Genomic DNA, 25143 nt, shown 5'->3' with positions numbered 1-25143 from the left:
AGTAAGATGACCTCAGTATTAACTCTTAAAAAAAGTGATGGAAGTACGCGTGTTCTATCCTGGTACACACTATCGAGGATCACCCAAATGGAGAGAAACACGTCCCATCCTCATTCGTCAACGCGGATTTGAATACAACATCGAATCTATGCACGCCGGTTTGTTACTTTAATCCAAAATTCCCAACAAAATTGAACATCATAATGGGTCAATGAGCTGATTGTGATGCACTAAAAGCTGTCTCATTTGATCATGTGTCTCCATCCACAGCATTCCAGAAAAGAAATCAACATCTTCTGCAACTTTCTCAGGCACTGAACTCTCAAGACTAAGCTAAACCAGCTCCTATTCTCTCTCTGGTATCTCTCTTAGATTCTTGATCTGATTTATTTATCGCTTGAATTTGAATTTTCTCTACTTTGAAGTTTGCCGCAATTCTTCTTTGCTTCGCAACTCTCTCTAAATTGAGTTATTCTTACAATATTTAGTATTTTCCTTATGAAATTAATGAGCTTCAATATCATTCCAATTTTGATCTGGCCTGCATAGTTGATGCTGAGAGCAAGACATTAACTGCTAGAAAACACATTTATGAATGTTCTGCTTTAAGAAACTTTTCATAAACCGCTTTAGACTTCATGGATTTGGTGTATTTGAGCCCTTCTAGGTTTATAAACTCAAATCTGTTACTTAGGCTTAATGATGAGCAGCTATGGAAAACAATTGATGAGTGATCTAATTCACTTTGAGTAAGGATCTAATTGTTCTACATTATTTGTCTAGGAAATTGCCTGATGGCTGACAGCACTGTAGAGCCCTTGTTAGATACACTACCTCTAAGTATCCCTGGTGTTAATCCCAGGAGAAAAAGATTTCGGCGGTGTAAAAGTGCCCCTGTGGAAGAATTAGTTCCTGAAGAAAGGAATGGCACAACAGGTGCCAAGTCGATCCAACGATCTGGTTCGTTTTTGGATCAAATCCATCCCAGTTTTAAGAATGTAATGCTTTACTTGCTTATCTACTTGGGTATAGCTACTTTGTGTTTTTACATTGTCAAGGACCGGATCAAGGGAGTGAAAACGGATGGAGTTCTTGACTCGGTTTACTTTGTTGTTGTGACCATGACGACGGTTGGGTATGGGGACCTTGTTCCCAATAGTGCTCCTACAAAGCTGCTGGCTTGCGTTTTTGTGTTCTCGGGGATGGCTATGGGTTGCCTGGTTCTAAGCAAAGCGGCCGACTACTTGGTGGAGAAGCAAGAGAGGCTATTGATCAAAGCGTTGCATATGCGCCAGAGAGTTGGTGCGACTGAGATCATGAAAGAATTTGAGACGAACAGGGTGAGATACAAGTGCATTCTCACGACTGCCTTTCTCGTGGTGCTTGTAGTGGTTGGAACCGTGTTCCTAGCCCGTGTTGAGAAGTTAGGTGTGGTTGATGCGTTTTACTGTGTTTGCTCCACAATCACGACCCTGGGGTATGGAGACCGGAGCTTCACAACCAAGGGAGGGCGCGTTTTCGCTATATTCTGGATATTGCTTGGTACTGTCTGTGTGGCTCAGTTCTTCCTTTATATTGCTGAATATAACACTGAGAACAGGCAGAAGGACTTGGTGAAGTGGGTTCTTTCTCGACGAATGACCAATTTGGATTTAGAGGAAGCTGATCTCGACGATGATGGTTCTGTTGGGTGAGTTCTGTACTTCTGTCTATCTTAATTTAGCACAAACACACAAAAAAAAATGTTCCTACTCATGTTTCTAAATTCTAACTTGCTTAATTTGGTGATTCTAGGATGGCTGAATTTGTGATATATAAACTGAAGGAGATGGGGAAGATCACCCAAGCCGACATTTCGCTTGTTTTGGAAGAGTTCGAAGCTCTTGATGTTGATCAGTCTGGAACATTAACATCCTCCGACTTGACGCTTGCCCAGTCATGATTGTTGCTCAGATTCTAAGTTGCTTAATTTGGTGATTCAAGGTTGGCTGAATTTGTGATATAAACCCAGTCTTCCACTTTCCTTAGTGAATTCTTGTTCATATTCAATTACTATATAAAACCTCACTGCATGATTTTGTATCTCTGCTGTTGTGATGTGTATATTGAGTGTACTGAAATCTGATGAACACTAACATCTGTTACCTGCTGCTGCTGCCGTTGTTTTTAACGTCAATTCAACTGGCCGAAAGTGTACTATGGGCTCCACATGACGCTTCAAATGCTATCCGTCCGTTGGATTTTGGAGTTTTAAGAATTGGGTAACAAAAGTAGGTAAATTATACCATGCATTTGGGTTTACCTTACATTATAAATTCCATTTAAAAATAATTTTCAGATTTTGTATTAACAATTATAAGTTATTTGTTTATATTTATAGAAACTTTTAACTGTAGATTTAAAATGCGATAACTGAAGATACACAATTTTTGTATAAGTTTCACAATAATATAATATGAACCATTGTATAACAATTTACAAAAGTAACCATAAGGTTTCAAATTCAGTTCATGTCAAAGTTGTGAGTGCCAATAATTCTAAATGTTTTATCACGCAGGCTTTTGGTCAAATTACAGTAAACTCTTCTTTTTTGTTTTTGTTCTTATTCTTGTTCACTTTTTCTCAACATAGAAATAAAGACAAAGACGGGTAAAAACATACTTGTTTATTGTTTTTGTTCAAATTCATTTAAATTAAACAAGATTGAAGCAAAAAAAACGAACATGAACACGATGAAATTACAGTAAACTCTTCTTTATTGTTTTCGTTTTTTATTCTTGATCTCGTTTTTTTCAACATAGAAGATAGAGACAAAGACCGGTAAAAACATACATGTTTATTGTTTTTGTTCAAATTCATTTAAATTAAACGAGTTGGAAGCAAACAAAGACGAACATGAACACGATGAACAGTTAGGGGCGTTTGGTTCAAACATGAAATAAGAATCAAAATTAAAATCCAATTTCGAACGATTAAGGGTTTGTTCAATTTCATCCGGCGATGAATTGACTAAGCAACCAGCCACTGAGAAATAGCATTAGTTTCAGATGCTCAAACTGGGGTTTGTGTGGGATCGGATTGCGATTGGTGTTCAAATTGCTCCAATCGAACCATTTTTTATAAACAGAGATTAGAAACGCAGTCGTAATCTCGGTTGGTAGCTATGGAAAATGGCGGATAGAAGCATCTCCAAACTGACAAAATATAACATCAATATATCATTATCATTCTATCTCTATAGAATTCGAAACCTCTCCATAACAGCACTAGAATCCAAAACTGAAAATCGGAATATGAGAGAAACAGAGCAGAAAATAGAAATTACAAAATGTAGCTATGGAGAGATAGAGATTACACACAGATCACTCCTTGTTTCCCTCTTCCTCTTCTTCGACACTCTCTGCACGGAGCACAGGGGGAAGCAGGTCTTCATGCTCGTGCTGGCCAGCCACGTAATCCAGGATTCCTTCGCCGGATTCCTCGGGAACGGGCGGCGTAATCCGGCTGAAAGCGGCGACGGTGGCCAGGAAGAGAGCGGTGGAGAGCAGAAGAGGCCAGAAATACTTGAGGATGTCGAGAAATTTGGGGGCGACATAGACGACGGAGAAGATGATCAGAGAGAAGGCGGCTAGGAATAAGATAGGGATTTTGAACTTCACGATCTTTTCAGAGATTTCCATGGCGGACGGGAGTTCAGCGGCGACGCACTCTGTAACGGACTTTTTTTTTTTCTTTTTAGAGTGAGAGTGAGAGAGAGAGAGAGAGCGGGCGGAGGGGTTCTGACGCTTTTTGCAGAGATTCTCTGTAGTGAAAAGGTTTATTTTTTTTAACTGTTTAGCATCTAACTTCGTAACTCGTTTTACTGGCGGTAAAAACAAATTTATTTCCACATCTGCCCATTTACATTCTTTCTTATTCCTTGCAAATTTTGCATTAACGGAGATTCTTTGTGCGTTTTGTGCGTTTAATTTACACTCGCTCCCTCCCCTTATTAAGGTGTATTTTCGTCCATGTGTTGCACGGAATATATTTGTTATAATATTTTAAAAATATTTAGATTTATATACAATTATATAAATTATAACATTAAATATTATATAGTGCAATTCATGAAATTGGTTGGATCGATTATGTTTTCTGATGTTTTCCTTGTTTGCTTGAATTAGAGCAAATAATTGTCCAATTACATGTGTCATGTATGAATAAACTTTTTATTATATATTTAGATAATAAAAATAAAAATAAAATTATAAAAAATTCTAATATTGACCGTGCACATTTATTTGATTATAAGATTAGTGTAAAAATATCACTCAATTAATTAAATAATATAAAGAATGTCTTTATAGGTAGAGAATGTGAGAATTATAAATTTGTATAATTTTTCAAAAGAAAAGTGTAATTAATTTTTTTTAATTTTTAAATAATTTTCAGTAAATTAGTAATATCCTTTTCCTTTTTTCAATTTGTCTAATTTTCATTTCCTTTTCCATTAGGATCTTTTTATATTTTCTATCAATTAGTAATATCATTTTTCCATTTTATCTTTACTATTGTTTGGGCGGAAATTTTACAAAAGATGATTTTATTTTTATTAATAATAGTATAGATATAGAAGTATAGATAAGTATTCAAATTATTTATGAAGTAGACTTATGCACTAGACTTAAGTTTGCCATGAAGTAGACTTGTGATTTTTTTAATTATATTTCTTTTTGGATTTTTCAACAAACTTATGTGTTGATAACAATTTTATTACCAAGAAAAAAAATAATGGTTTTGAGCGGTTAATAATGTCATTTAAACATTAATGGATGACAAAAAATGATCATGTCACAATAATGTTAGGACCGACGAGAATGTTTTGAAGAAAAAAAATTACTAAAAGTGAAATGACACATATAAATCTAGGACAAATAAAAATGGACTTAATACTTAGAACTGAATATACCAAAATGTCATTGTATTTAACATCATTTAAAAGGTTTTGTTGACAGATGATCAAAAATTGTCATGCCACAATAATATTAGGACCAAATGAGATGTTTAAAAAAAAAAAAAACTAATAGTGAACTGACACATATAAATTTATGACCATAAATAAAATTAACTCTTAATTATTATTATTATTCCTTTTTTTTTAATACACAGAAACAATTATGTTATAGTAAACTTAAGAGTTATAAAGATGAAAAATAATTGTAAAAGTGTATCCAAAAGGCATGATTAAATAGTACGTTAAAGTTCTACCAATTTTAAAACATCTCATTATATACCATGTTTGATGTTGAATTACTTTGAGAAATGCATGAACCTGATCTTGAATTTGTGAAGAATATTATTGAATTGAGTATCATTTGTTGCTAAAATAAACTTTTTTATGCAATATAAATGACCCTCGACAAAGATATTTTTTAATTCATTCACTTAAACTTTCTTGATCGTTGCATATATACGCGTACTCTGATATGTCAAAAACTAAGATATTGATGGTGTCAAAAACTAATAAAACGTCTCACTATGTCTAAGTTTATTGATATAAAAGAAAGGGATGGATAAAAATTATGATCTATTCTTTTTCTTTTTTTTTGGATGAATTCAAAATAAAACCAGCTCAAAGTCACATCCACCTTGAAGGTTTCTGGTATGGGACCTTGACTTAAGTGACTATATGAGGCCATTTAGCATATTTTGCTTGGGATCCAATATTACCAGTTGTAGGTCCTTAATTAACAAGCTTGAAAGATTTGAAGTGTTTACAAGGCATTGAATTAATGTCGAAGCATATGAATGAGAATTATAACTCAACTTGTAGTATTTACCCAAATTTGCCTGGCATGTATGGGAATTTTGTGTGATAATGGATGGTGGATTAGGAGAAGTATTTAATTTGTACTTGTCATGGGTTTAATTTGGATGTGAGTTTATATATGCTATTTGGATTATTTTTTTTTAATTTATAGGAAAGTTTGCAATCATTATTCAAAGATGCACTTTAGGTGAAGTTCACTTTACGATCTTAGCCGACAAAAGGGGCCGCTCTCATATGGAGGTCACACTTTACGATCTTAGCCGACAAAAGGGGCCACTCCCACATGGAGGTCCCACTACTCGCATCGAATCCGATAAAGATTTAAATTAAAATTGATCAACCCATTGTGTGTATATGTTTACTCTCTCCCCGATAAAGATTTAAAATTGACTTATTTGTATTTATAAGTCAGTTATAGTAATCCTAGTGCAATAAAGATTTAAAATTTAAATTTTTTTGACAAAACTCAAGATTAAAAATAAAATGCAAGACATATACATTTTATTTAGTATTTGATTGATAAAATTTATTTAGAACTTGGATGTGTATTTATTTTTATTTAAAAAAAAAAGTAAAACTTAGTTATATATGTATTATATTAAGTTTTATTATGAATTTTGAGTTTTAATTTATATTTTATTAATTTTAAAATTTTATTTATTAAAATTGAAAATATATAGTAAGTAATAGCATTTCTAAGTAATTAAGTTAACGGGAAATGTTGAATATTACTTTCTCTTCTTTCGATTCTTGTCCGTCTATTTCGTATTTCATTTGAATTAAAATGAAACCATATTATTGTGGTTGGAATGTTTCAGTGGATTAAACTCTCCCAAACTAGTCTTACTATACAAACCACCAAGGAAGAAATACAAATAGTTGATCCACAAAACCTTACTTCTCAACCAAAGTTGGGTATGTAGACAAACTCACCCATTACAAAAAGAGTAGAAAACATATTAAGAATGCAAGCTGGCCATTAGACAAGCTCTTCCTTTAGAGAAAAATAAAAATAAAATCTCTTCTAAATAATAATAAATTATGAAAACTTGTAATTAACGACAACAAAAGCCAACTTATTAGCTAAAATAAATAAATAAATAATCAAAACCTGAACAAGAAACACCTTAAATTTTGAAAAGAAAAAAAGGTACAAATATATGTCAAAGAGAGTGAAAATTAGATATTGAAATCTCATTGTCATTTTGAATTGACAACAATAGTGAACATGAAAAGAGCAATCATGCTTACATACACAACTCAGTTGGTCACATAAGTAAAGTTTGAGAACAATTCTGAGAGCAATCCTTAATCAAAGAGTTGCAAATTTCTTTGGTTTGCGATGCATTGCTACAAAGGACAAAAATCCTTGCGGAATGCAGCGAAAAAGGATATGCAAGGGCAGAAGGGTAAGTTCATGTAAGTGTAATTTCTTCCCGGCATAATGACCACATTATCCTCTTGTCGCATCACAGAATTGTCGGCTACTTTTTTACGTTTAAGCTAACGTCTTGTACTCTTGTACCACTTTTTAGCTTTTACACCGATGAAATGTTGTTTGTTTGTGCACCCAAACTCAGTCCGTTACATCTAACTCCACCGCATTCTTGCTTAACTTAGTCAGTCCCACTCTGATGATTAAGGTTAAGGTTTTCAATTTGAATTCTGGTAGGGCATATGATTGTACCAACATTCACTGTTCTCTGTTGACTGCACATCCTGGGTAGCACTTTTGACTCACTACAACAAACATTCCGCTTTGCCCATTCAATACAATACCTTTATTTCATTGTTTCTGAATTAGTATTTAGCTATTCCCTTTGCAATTACTCCTCAAAATAGTATTCAATATGTTAGTTTGAGTCCTTGAGTGGTAAGAAAATAGTAGACTCTGTTCTTAAGTTATTGCCGTAATCACTCTTAGGGTGTGTTTGGTTCGCACATGGGAATCGGAATCGGAATGGGTATCAAATAATTGGTAATGGTAATGGGTTTTGGTGAAAGTATTTAGCATGTTTGGTAGTTGGGTGGAATGGGAATGATTATTAATAGTTGAGGAAGAAATGAGGAAGGGAGATGAAACCCTTATATAATAAGGGTATGGGTTTTCTCATTAATGGGGTATTCCAAACCCATAGTAGCATTCACAAAACTTATCAACCAAACACAAGCAATCACTTTTATACCCATTCCTTATGCCTAAACCCACCAACCAAACACACCCTTAGTCATCTCAATCATTAAGCAATATTTCCTATCATTGCAATCATATCATTGCCTACTTTAATAGAGAAACATGATCCCAACCCAAGGACCAAAATGCAACTTTGGAAAAAATATAACTACACCAATAACTTAGGATTTGAGCCACCTATTTCGCTATGACTTAAATACTTAATCACTAAAACTACCATTTTCCCTTTCAGGCCTAAGCTAGAAGGGAAATGCATGCACGAGAATAAGAAAGATTTAAACAAAACATATCCACTGTATAATTAACCCCCCAAACAAGTTCAACGGGGGAATCATTTAACAAATACACAAACATGCTGGTGGGTGACATGCCCCCAGCGCCCTGTATGCAAAACAAAGTCGGATATAGAGGGGCCTAATAAGCTTATTGGATCACTGTTAACCAATTCAATATCTCAAGGACAATAGATATCTCACCAATTACTGATGATCTCTCCTTTCAAACTCAGACTCATGGCAATGAGGATCTAGCCAATCCTTGCAGGAGCTTTTTGATGCACCAGGCATTTTTCCACCACCCACAAGCTCTCTTAGATTTTCCACCTTATTCTCCCGCCCAACTCCACTGTGTTTCCTATCAGCTTCCTTCAGTTTCTGCTTAAAACTCTGCTTGCGTTTGGTTGAGTTTTGCTCCTGTTGTTTTGATCGTGAAGGAGGAGCACCGTGAGGTCCAAGGTATATATTCTCTTCTTTTGATTGCTGCCAAAATGCATTAGGCAGGCATAAGATACATGCAATCCATTAGCACTAGTACAAGATGCAATTATAAAAGAGGAAAGATCAATAGAATTTCATCCTTGCAATGGGAAGTTTATAAACTCACAGTAACTGATGACTGTTTAGAATCTGTAACAGGATCACTTCGACTTTCTCCAGAATCTCCAATCCCCAAGCTTGGAATTACAAATCCCTCAGTGTCTTAATGGTAAACACCAAAGGTTAGTATGGCAAATTATATAATAAACACCACAGTCCAACACACCTTGATTTATAAGCACCAAATACTAACTATTCATCACAGTTGTCAGTGATTAACATTGTTGATCACTTCAATCTTTATATAATTTGAAATAAATGTTCACAAGATAATATTGATAGCATTTGAAACAAATGTTCATCAAAACTGTAAAAAAAATATTCATCATTGAAATGGGCGGGCACTGCATCCCAACTGGGTTAGTACATATAAATAGATTGTCAATAATAACTTAATATGAATAATAAAAACTCGATCACACCCAGTAAGAGTATCAAGCACATTTATCTGTTTTTGATGAAAAACTTCAGCAGATTGGCAATGGATATTTGCCCAATCAAGTGAGCCAAAATTGTATCCAAAAATACAAATAAAGAGGCAAATTTCATAATCCATTGGTCATTTCCATCTCATAAAGGCTGATATTGACAATTTAATTATGCTGCACATATGATTGAGAAATATCAAAAATCAAAAGGCAATTTGACTGATAAGGTCTAACAGAGGCAAAAGCAACATGATGTGCCGTAAGTCTAGGGCCTTCAAAACCCAACTATTTTATTTATTTGGCTCAAACATCACAAGCCTCTACAAAGTACAACTTAAGTGCTCTGTACTTAACCTGATAATGTTAAAACATGATCAACAAGAAGGATATGCATCTATACTAGAATCACCATGCACTAAAGATTAAATGAAGTTGATTTTTTACAATGTAAAAAACTTAACCATCAAATATAACAGATCATCAAATCAAATCAAAACATATAAATGGGATTGGGAACTACAGAAGAAACTCTAAATCTCCCAAATATACAATCATACATGTTTGTTTGCGACTATCCAACCCCACAAACGAACTGATATAGGCGCGAAAATCATACAACTATTTAACTGAATCCAAAACCAGTAGCAACCGTATAAATTCATAGTATGTAAAAATATGTAGATTAAAAATCTGTCACTGTATTTCCATTCATAAGTAATGAAATCGAGTAGAATGTATGTAATGAAAATACCCCACTCATCTTCTTCGATGGAAGGAGTGGATTGCACCAAAGGCTGGTCCATGGAATGCAGACGATCATCGACTTTGTGTTGCTCGCTTAGGAACAACGATTAAGCCGATTCTTGGGGCAATTTGAGTGGGAAAAAATGTCCAGTAACTTTGATACCAATTTCATCCAAATCGAATCTTAGAACTGACACAAAAGGAAACCAGAGTAGTGGACAAATCTGCGGAACCCTAAAAAGCTATCTCCGTCTGGATCTTTACACCGCCTAGCCACAATCGCCGTGACGCGAAGTCACATGGTCCAAATGACATAATTACCCTTCCGTACTTTTTACGCCATATTTCAGGTGATCCTTGATACACCTCTATGTATTTATACATAGTAAAGAAATGGGAAAATAGCCTCTTTATTACCGGGTGTTTGGTTGGGAGGAAGGAATTAAGGAGAAAAGAATTATAATTTAGCGGAATTATAATTCAATGAATAACGTAAAAATTGAAATTACAGTAGTTGGTATACAGGAATAGGCGTACAAGGAATTGAAAGGTAAGAAACGACAGAATGACTAAAATGTTTTTATGTACTAATAATAATAATAATAATTCATTCAATAATAATAATAATAATAAGGATCATACTTGTGTGAGGCCGTCTCACGGATCCTTATTCGTGAGACAAGTCGGGTCGAGTCAAGACACCATGTAAATGTCATACTTATATGTGCAAATGTCATACTTATATACTCAAATATAACACTAATCAATAATACAATTTTTGTTACTTATTAGAGAAAAAGTAATACATTTTTCATAATAAGTAATGTTGACAAGTGCTCCTTACTTATAAGGGCAAATATAATACTTTTGTGAGAAAATGTAATACTTTTAAATCGAAGTGTAAAAGTATTGTATTTTCTCTTAAAAGTATTATATTTACCCTTATAAGTAACAAAAAATTTATTCCTGATTAGTATTACATTTGAGCATATAAGTATGACATTTGAGCATATAAGTATGACATTTGTGCATATAAGTGTAACATTTGCATCTTGATCGGACCCGACCCGAACAGTCTCATGGTGAGACGGTCTCACACAAGTTTTTGCCTAATAATTTAAAAAAAAAGAAGAGATAAATGATTGGAAGGAGGGGCAAAATAATCTTTACACCCATATAATTGCCCTTCCTCTCCTACCCCATGAATTGTAATTCACCATTGGGAGGGAATTGTAATTCCCTTCAATCAAACACTGTAATTGTCAAATTTATTGAATTTCAATTCAATGAATTACAACTCCCCCAAATTACACCCACCAAATAACCCCTTAGTGCCACATTGTGTTTGTGTGACCGTGTTAGATTTAATAAATTAACGGGTTAACGAGCTAGCTTATTGTAAAAGGATAGAGAGCAACAATAGTGTCAACCGTTGTTTTGCCTTAGATGCTAAAGTATCGCTGAGTTAGACATGTCGATCCAGTTAAGTTTGGAGAGCTTGTCGCTAATCTTGGACTTGACTATGAAGGAGACAACTAGTTAAGAGCTATTGTCATTTCCCTTTATGAGCCCATGTCAAGGCGAAATTAGTTTGGCACATATGAGGGGTAAGGTTGGTCCGGGGGTAAGAGGGGTCCGGAACACCGTATAGACGTTGGTCGTTGCACTGGACTCTAGGTCTGTGGCATTTAGTCATTCAATTGTACCATAAATGGTAAACTTGATCATTTAATTATTAAAATGACACCATTTAGTCATTGAATTATTCACATGGTGGTCATTCTAGTATTTCACCACATGTATCTATTAAAATTTAATGTAAATGTAAGGACAAATATGAAATTTATTTATATGAAATTACATAGAAGCCAAAGAAAAAAACAATATATATTACAATACATTCATATGCAAGAAATGATGATTACAACTTCAACTACAATAAATTGTATCCAAATACCACAAATTTAATTGGTGCTGCTGAGAAGCCAAGCCATTATGGAGAAAAGAGGACCAATATGTATACAATTCTAAGAATTCAAAATAAAATGCGTAATATTTAACAATATATGTTAAGTCTCCTTGACCAGTATAAACATTCGTAATGCTATGCGATATGTTCATTACATTTTTTCATTGTTGTTCAGTACAAGAAAAAAAGGAGGAGGATGAAATTGTCAACTTTAAACAGTGTTGTGCAACTATTGTTATTTTTCCTTCTTAGATCCTTTTGTATTAGTTATGTTAATTTTACTAACCAAAACCTTCCTAAAATCCCGCATATCCTATAATCCTAATTCCTACTTATTTTCAAAGGCACTATAATTTCTTTTCATAAATTTTGATAGTGATTAATTCTATTTAATTAATTTTACAAAGTTCATTTTTTGTTGAACTTTTCTAATCTCATTCATTTTCATTTTTAGTATGCAATAAATTTGACAATTTGAAGCATTTCAATAACCTTTGATTGAATTATTTATTTTTGTCAACACCTTTAGCTTTAATAACAAGTTGGAATTTTCATATATTTGTGATGGAGTGATGAATTTTGGCATTTTCAACTTTGGTTTCCATTAATTATTATTCTTGTTCTTTTTAAGATCAAATTTTAAGATGTTTTAGTTTTTGACATTTTCATAAATGATGAATATTATTGTTTTAAATGTTTGAATATCTTTCTCATATATGTTTCTTGCGTGCAATGTGTGTGTAAGAGAGATTTTGTAAATCTAGCTCTATATATGGTGTGTATCGATTTGATTGTAATGTATATATGTGAATCAATATCAATCTTTTTTTTTTTTTTTTTGAGAAAGTTACCAAGATGGTAAGATATTTCCAAGCAAGTATATTGTAATGGTTAGATTTGATATGTGAAAGTTAACAAGATTACAAGATACTTCCAAGTATATTGTAATGCTTATATTTGATATTTTCCCTTTCCTCAATTAAAGATTTGAGTGTTATGTTGATAAATGAAATTATATTGATCTCACTTTTCTTTTCTCTTTATTATTAATTTATTATAGCAAACATGGAATTTGAGGATGGAATGACGACAACAACTTTATGCCNTTTTTTTTTTTTTTTTTTTTTTTTTTTTTTTTTTTTTTTTTTTTTTTTTTTTTTTTTTTTTTTTTAGTGATGTTTCATGTTAAATTGTTGCAATTTTATTAAACTTTTTTAGGTTGTAATAATTATTTTCTTTCGCAATTCTGATTTTGCATCTCTATTTATTTGCTCAAATTCTTCCATCAACCCAAACCCAAAGTAAATTGCTATTATTTCGGTTCGGCCTTTGAGTATCAAAATTCACAATAGGAAACTTCGAGAGGCCAAAGATTGAAATGGGAAACAAACTTAATTTGTTGACAAAAATGTGAAGCTTTTGAAAGCTTAACTAGAATGGAAAAAGAACGTTGTGACATGCATTTCATGTAAGAAATGCATGTCTCACATGCGCTTGTAATTTTTTTTCTCAAATGTTGACCACAAACGCAAGTAAGACTTGCGCCTGATATATTATACATAAGAGTCAAGTCTCACTTGCGTCTCATGTATATTTTAAAAAAAAGGTTGGTTGCTGGAGAAGACGCTCAGTTTGGTGCTTGTCGCCTTCTCCTGCGAAGGAGCCTGGTCGCCTTCTCCTTCGTTGGATAAGGCAACCATCACCTTCTCCTTCGCTAAAGAATGCAACTAGCCTCATCTGCCGAAGAAGGCGACCACAACTTTTTATTACTATTTTTTAAATATACATGAGATGCAGTGTGGGACTTGCGTCTCATATATAATACATCAGACGCAAGTCTCACTGTGATCAATATTCGAGAAAAAAATTACAAATATACGTCTCAAATGCTCTTTTCTCATTCTAGTCTAATTTTAAAAAGCTTTTTATTTTTATCAACAAATTAAATTTGTTTCTCATTTAAGTCTTTGACCCAAACTTCGAGTGCTCAAAGTTAAGGTCGGGTTGAACCCAACCCAATCAATGCCCACCCCTGTGAGCAGTCAACGCTAACAAGACCAGAGGATGGGAGCGTTGTGGATTTTCTCCAGTTGCCGGTTACTCATCCCAGCTGAAATCGAATATGAAATCTCCACCCTTCCTTTTTTAGATGCCCACCGCAAAATTCTCGCACCCGTTTGATGAGTTCCTCTTTTAGAGTTCCGCCGTGTGTCTCCTCCAGTCCCGTCCGACATGGCATTCAACTCCTTCTGAAATCCGGATTTCAAGTCCGCACTATAAATTACACTCCCTCAAGAACCCACCGACGGCACCCCCGACACTGAAGTTTGGAGTGTCAAAACTTCAAAACGTTAAAAAGGAAACTCTTTTGAGGAAAGGAAACTCTTTTGAGGAAAGGAAACAAGACTAGTGGTTCAGTGTATGCCTTGCAGAGCTCTGTAATCTCCGAATTTAGCTCTTAAAATCGCTGCAGGTTCTTAAATTTTACTTGCGTTTTGCGTAAATTTCATGCCTTTTTCGTTTCTCCGGGTAAATTTTCTTCCTTTTTTGTGCGGGAATTTGATAAAGATGGGATCTTTGCGGCTTAGGGTTTCGTAATTTTACAAGTTTTATTGTAATTCATGTGTTCTTTCTGCTGTCTCCTTAGGTTATCTTTATTCTTGTTTCGTTTGATTTTTCGGACTTGATGCGTATATCTTTCTGTTTTTTCTCCTATCGTTAGAAACACTAGTAATTTAGTTGTTTATTTTCTGTTTGTTGCTTAATTTTATGTGCAGCTAAATTTTTGTTACTGAGGAAAGGATTTTTCTTTGGTGCATTGCTTCAACTGTCATAAGTTATGGGAGAGGAAGATACTGTGTCTGAGTTGCCAGATGCTGCTGCAAATGGGAATGCACCCCTTGAGGGAAACACTGAGGCTGCTGAGGAGAAAAAAGAGGAGGAAAACAATGGTGTAAAGGACATGGAAGAGGATAGCAAGGAAGGTGATAAGGCAGAGGCTGAGAAAATGGATGTGGACACAAAAGAAGTGAAGGAAAGCAATGAACCTAAAGAAGATAAAATAGAAAAAGAAGAAGCAGAAGAGGAAGAAAAGGGAGATGAGGGAAACAAAATGGAGGAAGAAAAGTTGGAGGCCAAGGATGAGCAAATGGAGGAAGACCAAGTGGGGGAAGAAGCAAGCAAGGAAAATGAAGATAATGTTGAAGAAGAGACAGATGGTTCGAAGGAGGTAGAAGAAAAGGAGCCTGAACAGCCTAAAGTGGAGAAAAAGGGGAAAAAGGGTGCTAAATCAAAAAGTGGTTCTGGAGCGAAGGACAAAGAAAAAAAGAAAGAAGGGGAAGGGAAGAAGGAGAAGGAACCCAAAACTCCTGCAGCACCTACAATCGATCGTCCTGTCCGTGAACGAAAATCTGTGGAAAGGCTGGTAGCATCTATCGAGAAAGATTCTGTCAAGGAATTCCAGATAGAGAAGGTGCTTTCATTTCTAGTCTTGATTTTTTTTCCTTGTTTTACTTTTTTTCTTTTTTATTTTCATTATCTTAGCTCCGTGCAGTTAAATTTGATGTCCTGTTGGAGAACTGAAACTTAAGGTCTGGTGTGCAGGGCCGTGGAACTGCACTGAAGGACATTCCAAATGGTATATCATGATACCATCCTACTGCTTCTATGTTTCTTTTCTAAGTATGCATTTTTGTGCATGTTCATCCTCTCAGTAGGATATAAAACATTTCACTTATGCTGCTTGAGTTTAATTTGACCAGCATATTTGGTTCTCTCCAATGTGATATCATGATCTCTCTTGCAGTTGATATCAGGGTGAGTGCAATCAATAAATATTATCTTTGGGCCCTTTGTTACTAGGGAGTAGTTGGGATTGGATTATTGGTCTGACCCTTTGTTACTAGGGAGTAGGATGAATCCCTTGACTACGGGTTTTGAAGTGTAGGGCAATAGATGAGCTTTCTGTAGGGAGATTGAAGTTCTATACTTTCTATAGTGGTTGAATATTATAAGCAAATTTAAGTGGGATAATGTCAAATGACATGAACTGCATGTAAGTGATAGAGGAGTATTTGGCACTTGTATTTGTAGAAAAATAAAAGTTCAACCTGACAAGGGAATACTCTCAAACTAGTGGTGGTAGATGGAGATTGAATTATGAAAGAAGGCTTAGTGAATTTAACCTCTACTCTTAGATTGTTCTCGGCCCATTGCCTTGTATTTCTTCCCCTGCCCCTCTCCATTTGTTTTTATCTTCCCTTTTGTGAGTGGTTGAGGGTTTTTTTTTTTTTTTTTTGGAAAATATGGAAACATCTTGTACTCACCTTGCCTTTTTTGGAAAATATGCTATTCACTGATACTGTTCATAACTACTTACTGCTATTACGAAACAACATTTTCTGTTTCAGTGGCGTTCAAGTTATCCAGAAAGAAGAGTGATGACACCTTCAAATTGCTTCACACAATACTTTTTGGAAGGAGAGGAAAGGTGATATACTGAATATTAGCGCAGTTATCCTACATTTTCTCTGCTTTCTGCTTTAGCATATTGTAATGTCTGTTGAAGGTACTTAGATCCTGGTTCATAGATGGGTGCCTCACTGCCTTGTTCCATCACAGTATTTGTTTTGATATATAGATGAATAATGACTGGAATACTTTAACCTATGGTGACTAGGAAAATATGCGAGAATTTAAACTTGTGCCTCAGACTTCTCTGCTTTATTTGACTGTATTTGATGCTTGGATGTCTCTATTCTCTTTAATGTTGAGTCCAGTTTTATAATCCATACTTGTACTTTTCTTTTTTCAGGCTGCTCAGATTAAGAGTAACATATTGAGGTTTTCTGGCTTTGTGTGGCATGAAAATGAGGTAATGAAAGATCCATTCAGCAAAGTTTAATTTGCTTTATGGAATTTTATTTTCATTTTACTGAGCAGTTGTGTATTTAATATGGCTTAGTTGCTTGTTCTCTGTTTCTTTCTTCTTTTTGATGGAGCAAGTGAACTGGTAAATAAAATTTCATTTTTATTATTGCAGGACAAGCAAAAGATGAAGGTGAAAGAAAAACTTGACAAGTGTGTAAAAGAGAAGTTATTGGAATTTTGCGATGTACTTGATATACCTGCTACCAAGGCTACATCAAGGAAGGTTTGTTGATTCTGTCTTCTTTATGGTAATTTTAGAAACAAATTAGTAGATTATAATCATCTTTACTAAGTATATTATTTTGGTTGCAAGCTTGTTCTCTTTCCGATAAGTGTTCATCTGAAACAATTTCTTGAAAATGGACTGCTCGTTGGAAACTAATCGATGATCTTAGTCTTCAGTCTTTACATTAGAGCTTCTGTTGCCACTTGATAATTGCTCCAAATATCCTTGCATCATTTGTATCTGCAGGAAGATGTAATTGTAAAGTTGATGGACTTTTTGGAGGCTCCACACGCAACAACTTCCGAGTTGCTTGCTGAGAAAGAACAGGTTCTTCCACTCAAGTTCTGCTGATTTAGTTAGGAACTTTGGTTTCGTTTTATTACTTCTTAATACCCGCTTTCATGTCCTTTGTGTTGAGCAGGCAAGTAAGGGCAAACGTAAGAGGGTTAGCAATAAAAGTGGATCATCAGCATCTGGAAATGCGAAAGGCTCAGCTAAGGTGCTTATTGTCCTTAATTGCAATCAACTAATACTTTGGTAGAACAAGCTAGCTAGACTTGAGTACACCATGAGTTTATTTGATGTGTTTTCTGCAGAGACAAAGGGCTTCATCTGCATCTAAAAAGGGTGAGAAGAAGAATACACATGAATCTGAAGATGGGTCAGAGGAAGAATCAGAAGAAGAACGCGAGGAAACAAAAGCGAACGGTGGTCCTGACAAATCAGAAGATGAGATTTCAGAGCACGCTGAAAGCGACGAGAACAATGAATCTGAAGACGAGTTCGAGGAAGAAAAGAAAAAAGAAAAACGAAGCTCAAAGAAGTCAACATCAAAGAAGGAACCTAAAGATGAATCTGAGGAGGAAAAGCCTAAACAAAAAGAGACTTCTAAGAAAACATCGTCAAAGAAGGAATCTGCAGGAAAATCTAAGAAGAATGTTGCAACTCCTAAAAAGACTCCTAGCAAAACATCAAGTCAATCTAAGGTTAGTGATGGCAATGATGAAAGTTCAAAAGTGTCCTCAAGGAAGAAAAATACTGAAGTAAAAAAAGTTAAGTCCTCAACTCCAAAGAAATCTGCTTCCAAGGAAAGCACAGGTAAGAATTTTTATGACTTTGGCATTTTACTCGCAGGATTTCAACCATTGTAGTTTCAGATTAGGATGATAAATTCTTGCAATTCTGTCCTTTTGCATACTGTATATAATATATAACCACATAATTGTTATCTATTTTGGTTATCCTTCAGGGAAAAAAACTGGGAAAGGTAAAGAGCAACCCAAAGAGGAAAAATTAAAACCAAGTGATGATGAGCTGAAAGAAGCAATATGTGAAATCCTTAAAGAAGTTGATTTCAACACGGTGAGGTTTTGATGGTTAATATATTGTTGGCTCATAATCCCCCATTTCACTTGGGCTGTTCCTTAAACTTACTTTAGCTGTTATCAACTGGGCATATGGACTTTGCTAATCATATCTGTTAAGAATAACGTGTGCTGATGTGTAATAACACATAAATATCTTATATCTATACAAACATAGGTTATTGATATAAAATTTTCATGAATATGTATTCAAGACAAATGTACATTATGTGTGGTTCGCATAATTTCAGATCATATATTTTATTTCATGAAAGGATTGATAGTGACGCTTTCCTGTTTCATATTGCAGGCCACATTCACCGACATTGTAAAGCAATTGTGTATGTTCCTGTAACCCCTTTTATGTGCATCATTTTGTGTACAAGGATAAAGCTCAGTTACTCATTCCAAAGAGTAGCCATGGAAGTTCCCCATTTAAAAAAAAAACAAAACAAAATTGCATTGATTATAAGAAAATGCTGCAAGCAAAAAGCCGGGGGCAGTTGACATATTTGTCCTTTTGAATAATTGTATTTTAGTATGAAACATTTTCTCCTTTTACAATTTCTCATGCACATTCTTGTTATGCAGCTAAGCAATTCAATACGGAGCTTGCTGCAAGAAAAGCATCTATAAAGTCTATGATCCAGGATGAGATTACGAGACTAGCAGAAGCAGACTCGGGAGATGAAGGCGACGCTGTAAAAGATGATAGACAGCCTTCAAGCCAAGGTGTAGATACTACTTGAACAGAGTGGATATGTGTCTCGACACCCACCATTTCTCATTTAGCTGTGCAATGTTGTCCATTCCTAAATTAAGCCAACTATAATTTCCTAATTGCTATTCCATTCACCTGTAAAAGACTAGGAGAGTTGAGAGGTAGTAGTGCTTAAGCTGTGCTGCAAGGATTAAAGCTGCTTTCTCTGTAACAAAAATTTGTAGGATTTAATTTGATTCACTGGCAGTGAGGAAGATTTCAATAGCTGTGTTTTTCTTTGCTTTTCTTCCTTGGCAACTCTTGCTGCTGTATTTTGTGCTGCAACATATTCTGATATCCTGTGGCAAAGATACTGGAGATAATATTGTGTATTCCAGATTTTCTGCATTATGGCCCTCATTCATTTGCCAGCATGTGGAATGGTTGGTGCTTTTGAAGCCTCCAATGGTGTAATAAAGTAGTGATTTGTCTTAGCCTTGGCATTAGAGTAGTTGGTTCGTCGCCTGATTTAAAAGGTCATGATTAGAGATGACAGTGTGTAGTTTGAATTTTACTAGAAACATATATAGGAAAAAGGTTCAAGATGATGAAAGGTCAAGTATTGATTTTAATAAGGAAAAATATTTGTAAGTAACTTGTGGTTTGATGATATTACTATTACATTCAAGCCTTAATTATCCTAATTAAGGATGTTGGTATAATCATGTTGAGTAGATTCTATAGACACCAACATAGATGTTTATTTTTAATGTAGTAAAAGTTCATTTTCTGAATATTCATTTTTGTATACTACCTAAAAATAAACATTCAGTATATTAAAAATAAATACTTAATATATTCAAATTAAATATTTGTTTTTTTTCTTCTTTTGAGTACTATTGACTTTAGGGTTTGATCTCGAGATCTCGCATTTGACAGGAACTTTGATAAAATTGAATATTTGGTAGTGATTCACCTTCCACATATCCAAGGTGTCTTTGATTGAAAGTTGAAAGCGGGCCAATTTGTACACTGAAAATTGCACTACTACTAATGCCAATATGGCATGTAATGATAGGCTAATTACAAATTTACAATGTACTTTCATGGTTTAAAAAATTATTTTTAATAATTTTTTAAAATATTTTTGAATGTATTTTTATTTAATAGAACTTTTAAATAATATTTAAATATGTGAATTCACTTATTACTATTTTTGAATACTATTGACTCTGTTACAATGTAGTATCTGCTCATACATACTCTCTCAACTTACTGAAGTACAAAGAGTCAAAAACCTTGTGGTCAAGCCACATATCTAATTAAATTGAAACTAACATGAATTAGAGATTGATGGAACAAAAAATAAGAAAATTTCTAAAGTCAAAAAGCTATCCGTTGTCACACTTACAGTGGTCCTCTAATTCAATTAAAGTCAAACAAACATTTAAAATATACTGTGTGTTATAAAGATTTTAATATGGACATTAATATCAACATTATGATTATTCATGGCAATGTTTTGTAATGGTCCTTCCTTTTATTACCTTCCTTCCATTGTTGTATTATTACACTATTACATATATGCCTTTCTCCCTTCTAGACCTTTGCCCCCCTCACCATTAGTGTGACCAGTTGACCTGCTCATGCGGGCAAGTTACCTTTCTCCCCTGTCTCTACTCTTTGTTGTCAGTATTTACTTTCTTGTTTATTCTACATTCACAATATTGTCTACAAGTTCACCGGTTAGGAGTTAACATGTCAACAAGCACAACAAAGTATAACATGTTATCAGCATGCTACCACTACAATCGACGAACAATAATTTTTCTAAATCAATATGCATACTTTTCAATCAGCATGCGTTTTTTGTGATTTTATGCTTATTATCTAATTTGTCTGTTCACATCCTATATGTAATATTATACATGTTATTAAAATCCCTACACATGCATTTGATAACCTCTATGAGCATTCAATTTTTTTTTTTTTAGAATTATCTGCATAACATAGATTTTTTTTTTTTTTTTGTATATCAGACAAATTCTTTTATCAGCATATCAATACAATTTTCGTATATATAAAATTTTTTTGAAATATATATCCAGACTAGGATCTAACATTATTTAGATTAGATATATAATCAACATCCAAATATCTCACTAATGTTAAACCAAGATACAACATTAGTGGATATTCGAATGCTGGATCCACATAATGCTAGATCCCAGGATATATATTTCTTTGTGGATGTACTGCTATAGTGCTATTTTATGAAAATCCATTAAACAGACAATAGTATCTACCTCATCTAATCATTCAGAGATCATCGCTCTATATAAGCCTCAAAAGAGTATGTATGGTTGAGGCCATTAATACATAATATTCATAACTCGTGTGGGATAGCAAGTATAAGTGACGCCCTCACTATCATGTATGAGGACAACGCAACATGTGTTGTAATGGATATGTTAAAGGGAACCTTACGAAGGATATTGCACATAAATTCTTCTACCCACACGAACTCCAGAAGAGTGGTGAAATACATGTTCGGAAGGTTCGTTCTAGTGACAAATGAAAATCTAGCATATTTGTTCACCAAACCCCTATCTACGTGACTACGTCTACATTTAAAAAATACGTTAATAAAATTGGGATGCGTAGGTTAGGGAGATTGTTGCCTTCCGGGGGGAGCAACAATATCTAAATATGATTGATTTATTGGTCCCGATGATCAAATATTTTAAACCCTAAAGGTTACAGTTGTACTTTTTGAGTTTTTTCTCACAGGGTTTTTCTCAGTGTAAGTTTTTAATGAGGCAGTCGAAGCGACACATGAATTACCCGTATATCATGCATTTTTTTCTCGTTTAGGCTTTTCCACATAATTTTTCTGGCGACTTTTTAACGAGCCATGATTATGGTTATATAATGTCCAACGGGGACTGTTATAAAGATTTTAATGTGGACATTAATATTAACATTATGACCATTCATGGCAATGTTTTGTAACAGTCATTCCTTTTATTACCTTCCTTCCATTATTTTTTGTGTGTGTGGATTGACTGAATAAAGTTACCTTTCTCCCTTGTCTCTACTCTCTGTTCTGAGTATTTACTTTCTTGTTTATTCTACATTCACAATATTGTTTGCAACTTCAAAATTAAGAGTTAACGGACCGGCACAACTAAATATAACACTGCACCATTCTATTAAAAAATTCAAAATAAACCAAACAAATTAAATATTTCACCCTCCATTATGCAATATAATACGTTAATACTCCATCTATCTCCTCTTTTTTTCTTTGTTTAATTTTTTACATTTAAGTGGTACCTTTTTATTCATAATTACAACTTACAAAATTTATTTGGTTTATTATGGACATAAAAACTTTATGATTTTTAAAGGATAATACAATTTGCATAGTATCTTTTGTATCAAATCTTTACTATTTTGTAATACAATTGGTCAATTCATGATTTGATCAATCAATTTAAAAATAATTTAAGATTTGATTCAAAAAATTTGAATGAGGGTATTTTTTTTTTTTTCTGCATTTCCACCAAGCATGGTGGTATGGTAGTGAGGTAGTCCAAGTAGAGCTAGCTACCTAGGCGGCTAGGCCTATCAGCGGCTGGCGGGGCCCCGGAGCCGATATAACCCGACCCTGGATTTCCGGATCCTCCACCACCCATCGGATTATATGCTCCAGACCCGTATATGTGCCCATGATGCTGACCCTGACCCATCATCATGCCATACTCTCCGCCATAACCGCCATTGCCGCCGCCGCCGCTCTCTTGCCGTCCAGCCATGGCGGTTCTCTCCCCTTCCATGTCCCGAAACCTCTGCAGGTAAACCTTCAAAGGCTCCACGTAGTCCTCGAACCCTAGCGTAGTCATGGCCCACAGCAAGTCGTCGCCGTTGACCGTCTTCCTCTTCTCCCGCTGGCACTTGTCCGATGCCTCGCCGGTGATGAAACTGATGAACTCCGACACGCACTCCTGAACCGTCTCTTTGGCGTCCTTCGAAATCTTCGCGTTCGCCGGGAGCGCCTTCTTCATGATACGGCTCACGTTAGCGATTGGGAGGAATCGGTCCTGCTCTCGCGGCGAGCTTTCGCTGTTGCCTCTCTGCCCTCCCGATTCATTGTCAGAATCCGCCATTGCTTATGTTTTCCAGAGAATTTGCGACTAAAACTTCAATAATGTTAAAAACCGTTTGAAAAGACGAAATTCAAATTTTGAATTAATCAAGCAAAACTACCGAAATTAGAGTTTTTCACTTGAAGTCCACTCTGAAAGTAAACGATTCACTGAAAATGAACATCATCATCTACTTGCAATGGAAGAAAACGATGATAAAGGTTAAGAATTGGCCAAAGAATATCACCGGAAAGCTTCTCCGAAGAGTAAAGCTCGCCGGAGGGAGGTTTGGAAGGAAGGCTACTGAGTGAGCGCAGAGAGGGAGATGGAGCGGAGATTTTTATGAGGACTAAATTAGCACCGTACGATCAAATGCTATATAATAACGTGATCAAGAAAGACGCGTGGGAGAATGTTGACCGTTCGAGATTGTTAATAATGATTTTTCCAGGAATGAGTTTACTCCGTCCGATCAGTGTTGCTGTAGAGAAATCTGGACCATACATGTCGCGGTGTAATCGGATATTTTCTCTTGTTAATTAGATGTTGTCGTGTGAACCCACCATCTACTACTACTACTCTTGTTGTTGTTGTTATTGTTGTTGTTGTTAAAGCAATGCTTTGTACTCTTTTAATTGTTAATAAAAAAAAATTAAAGTGTCAATCAACAAGTGTTTTTATAGTAACCCAATATAACTAGATATATATTTTATGTTGTACGCTTGTAGCTGGTGTTAATACATATTTTTTAAATTTAATACTTGAAACATGTTTTATTTATTTATGACTTTTGGGCAATCAACGGTTGGCCAACACAACCGTTAAAATAAAAAGTATATGAGAATGTGGATATTGTATTGCTCAGAATCGTTTGCCTCTTCTCTATCTATTGAGGGTCTATTTATGCATATTTTGAGCTATAAGTCATATAATGAATATAAATTCTAGACTGCCCCATATTGAGGCAGTCGTTATATCGTGGACCATGGTCCAAAAACGGCATAGTTTCTTTAATTAAAGAAACGACGGTCATCACATTTTAACGGAGCTTCGTAAATGAAACTATAGTTTATCTCAAATGATACTGCCCCACGTTTGTTTTTATATTATCAAGTGAAAGTATAGTTATATCGAAATGAAACTATAGTTGTGTTGAAAGGAAATTGTGTAGTGCATATAAAATAAAACTGAATAATAGTTTCACATATTTGAGTGTATATTGCCCAATGAAATTGTAGTTATATCGAAATGATATTGTAGTTGTGTTGAAAAGAAACAGCATTGTATATAAAATGAAGCTGAATAACAGTTTCACATATTTGAGTATATAATGTTGAATGAAACTGTAGTTATATTGAAATGAAACTGTAGTTGTGTTGAAAGGAAACTGCAGTGTATATAAAATGAAACTGAATAACAATTTCGCATATTTGAGTGTTTAATGTCGAATGAAATTATAGTTATATCATAATGATACTGTAGTTGTGTTGTAATGATACTATAGTGTATATAAAATGAAACTGAATAACAGTTTCAAATATTTGAGTGTATAATGTCGAATGAAACTGTAGTTGTATCGAAATGAAACTGTAGTTGTGTTGAAAGGAAACTGCAGTACATATAAAATGAAAATGAATATGTTACACAAATAGAGCTACTTACACAAAGGGTTGTCTCCGGTGTGGTTGTTTAGGTGCGTGATTTGTGTGCTTAAGGTGCGTCATCCTAAAGTTTTAAGTGCATGGTTTCCCTTC

General features: G+C 34.6%; 5 protein-coding genes across 6 annotated transcripts; 2 read left to right on the top strand and 3 right to left on the bottom strand.

Moving 5' to 3' along the window:
* The first annotated feature begins 134 nt into the window (after positions 1-134).
* LOC116006461 (two-pore potassium channel 1) lies at positions 135-2205 on the top strand. The gene is made up of 3 exons (XM_031246845.1): positions 135-359; positions 784-1690; positions 1795-2205. Exons 2-3 carry the CDS (start codon positions 795-797, stop codon positions 1940-1942), a joined length of 1044 nt encoding a protein of 347 aa, XP_031102705.1. The 5' UTR covers positions 135-359; positions 784-794; the 3' UTR covers positions 1943-2205.
* A 1157-nt stretch (positions 2206-3362) lies between these two features.
* On the bottom strand, positions 3363-3680 carry LOC116010744. The gene has a single exon (XM_031250258.1). The coding sequence runs from the start codon at positions 3678-3680 to the stop codon at positions 3363-3365; it is 318 nt and encodes a 105-aa protein (XP_031106118.1).
* Positions 3681-8273: 4593 nt separating this feature from the next.
* Positions 8274-10324, bottom strand: LOC116006279. The gene is made up of 3 exons (XM_031246594.1): positions 10061-10324; positions 8889-8983; positions 8274-8764 (listed from the first exon to the last, which is right to left on the bottom strand). Exons 1-3 carry the CDS (start codon positions 10110-10112, stop codon positions 8486-8488), a joined length of 426 nt encoding a protein of 141 aa, XP_031102454.1. The 5' UTR covers positions 10113-10324; the 3' UTR covers positions 8274-8485.
* Positions 10325-14088: 3764 nt separating this feature from the next.
* On the top strand, positions 14089-19649 carry LOC116009916 (protein DEK-like). Of its 2 annotated transcripts, none has more exons than XM_031249110.1 (12): positions 14089-14495; positions 14860-15494; positions 15626-15659; positions 16432-16511; positions 16836-16895; positions 17064-17174; positions 17424-17504; positions 17599-17676; positions 17774-18275; positions 18427-18539; positions 18852-18882; positions 19133-19649. In XM_031249110.1, exons 2-12 carry the CDS (start codon positions 14862-14864, stop codon positions 19288-19290), a joined length of 1881 nt encoding a protein of 626 aa, XP_031104970.1. In that variant the 5' UTR covers positions 14089-14495; positions 14860-14861; the 3' UTR covers positions 19291-19649. The 2 variants fall into 2 exon arrangements, with proteins under 2 accessions (XP_031104970.1, XP_031104969.1); XM_031249109.1 differs by having other exon boundaries at positions 14800-15494.
* A 2864-nt stretch (positions 19650-22513) lies between these two features.
* LOC116007523 (nuclear transcription factor Y subunit B-3-like) lies at positions 22514-23731 on the bottom strand. Its single transcript, XM_031248233.1, has 2 exons — positions 23511-23731; positions 22514-23437 (listed from the first exon to the last, which is right to left on the bottom strand). The coding sequence occupies exon 2, from the start codon at positions 23408-23410 to the stop codon at positions 22847-22849; it is 564 nt and encodes a 187-aa protein (XP_031104093.1). The 5' UTR covers positions 23411-23437; positions 23511-23731; the 3' UTR covers positions 22514-22846.
* Between the last annotated feature and the right edge of the window lie 1412 nt (positions 23732-25143).

The sequence above is a fragment of the Ipomoea triloba genome, chromosome 2 (genome assembly GCF_003576645.1).
Source record: "Ipomoea triloba cultivar NCNSP0323 chromosome 2, ASM357664v1".
NCBI lineage: Eukaryota > Viridiplantae > Streptophyta > Magnoliopsida > Solanales > Convolvulaceae > Ipomoea > Ipomoea triloba.
This window is presented reverse-complemented; position numbering and strand designations above follow the sequence as displayed.

Excerpts from the sequence above, each read along its gene's own strand:
- LOC116006461 (XM_031246845.1), top strand. The coding sequence starts at position 795 with ATGGCTGACAGCACTGTAGAGCCCTTGTTAGATACACTACCTCTAAGT. Across the intron at positions 1,691-1,794 it reads GACGATGATGGTTCTGTTGG|GATGGCTGAATTTGTGATAT; the intron begins GTGAGTTCTGTA and ends TGGTGATTCTAG.
- LOC116010744 (XM_031250258.1), bottom strand. The coding sequence starts at position 3,680 with ATGGAAATCTCTGAAAAGATCGTGAAGTTCAAAATCCCTATCTTATTC.
- LOC116006279 (XM_031246594.1), bottom strand. The coding sequence starts at position 10,112 with ATGGACCAGCCTTTGGTGCAATCCACTCCTTCCATCGAAGAAGATGAG. Across the intron at positions 8,984-10,060 it reads CATCGAAGAAGATGAGTGGG|ACACTGAGGGATTTGTAATT; the intron begins GTATTTTCATTA and ends TTTACCATTAAG. Across the intron at positions 8,765-8,888 it reads CTAAACAGTCATCAGTTACT|CAATCAAAAGAAGAGAATAT; the intron begins GTGAGTTTATAA and ends GCATTTTGGCAG.
- LOC116009916 (XM_031249110.1), top strand. The coding sequence starts at position 14,862 with ATGGGAGAGGAAGATACTGTGTCTGAGTTGCCAGATGCTGCTGCAAAT. Across the intron at positions 15,495-15,625 it reads AGGAATTCCAGATAGAGAAG|GGCCGTGGAACTGCACTGAA; the intron begins GTGCTTTCATTT and ends TCTGGTGTGCAG. Across the intron at positions 15,660-16,431 it reads ACTGAAGGACATTCCAAATG|TGGCGTTCAAGTTATCCAGA; the intron begins GTATATCATGAT and ends TTTCTGTTTCAG.
- LOC116007523 (XM_031248233.1), bottom strand. The coding sequence starts at position 23,410 with ATGGCGGATTCTGACAATGAATCGGGAGGGCAGAGAGGCAACAGCGAA.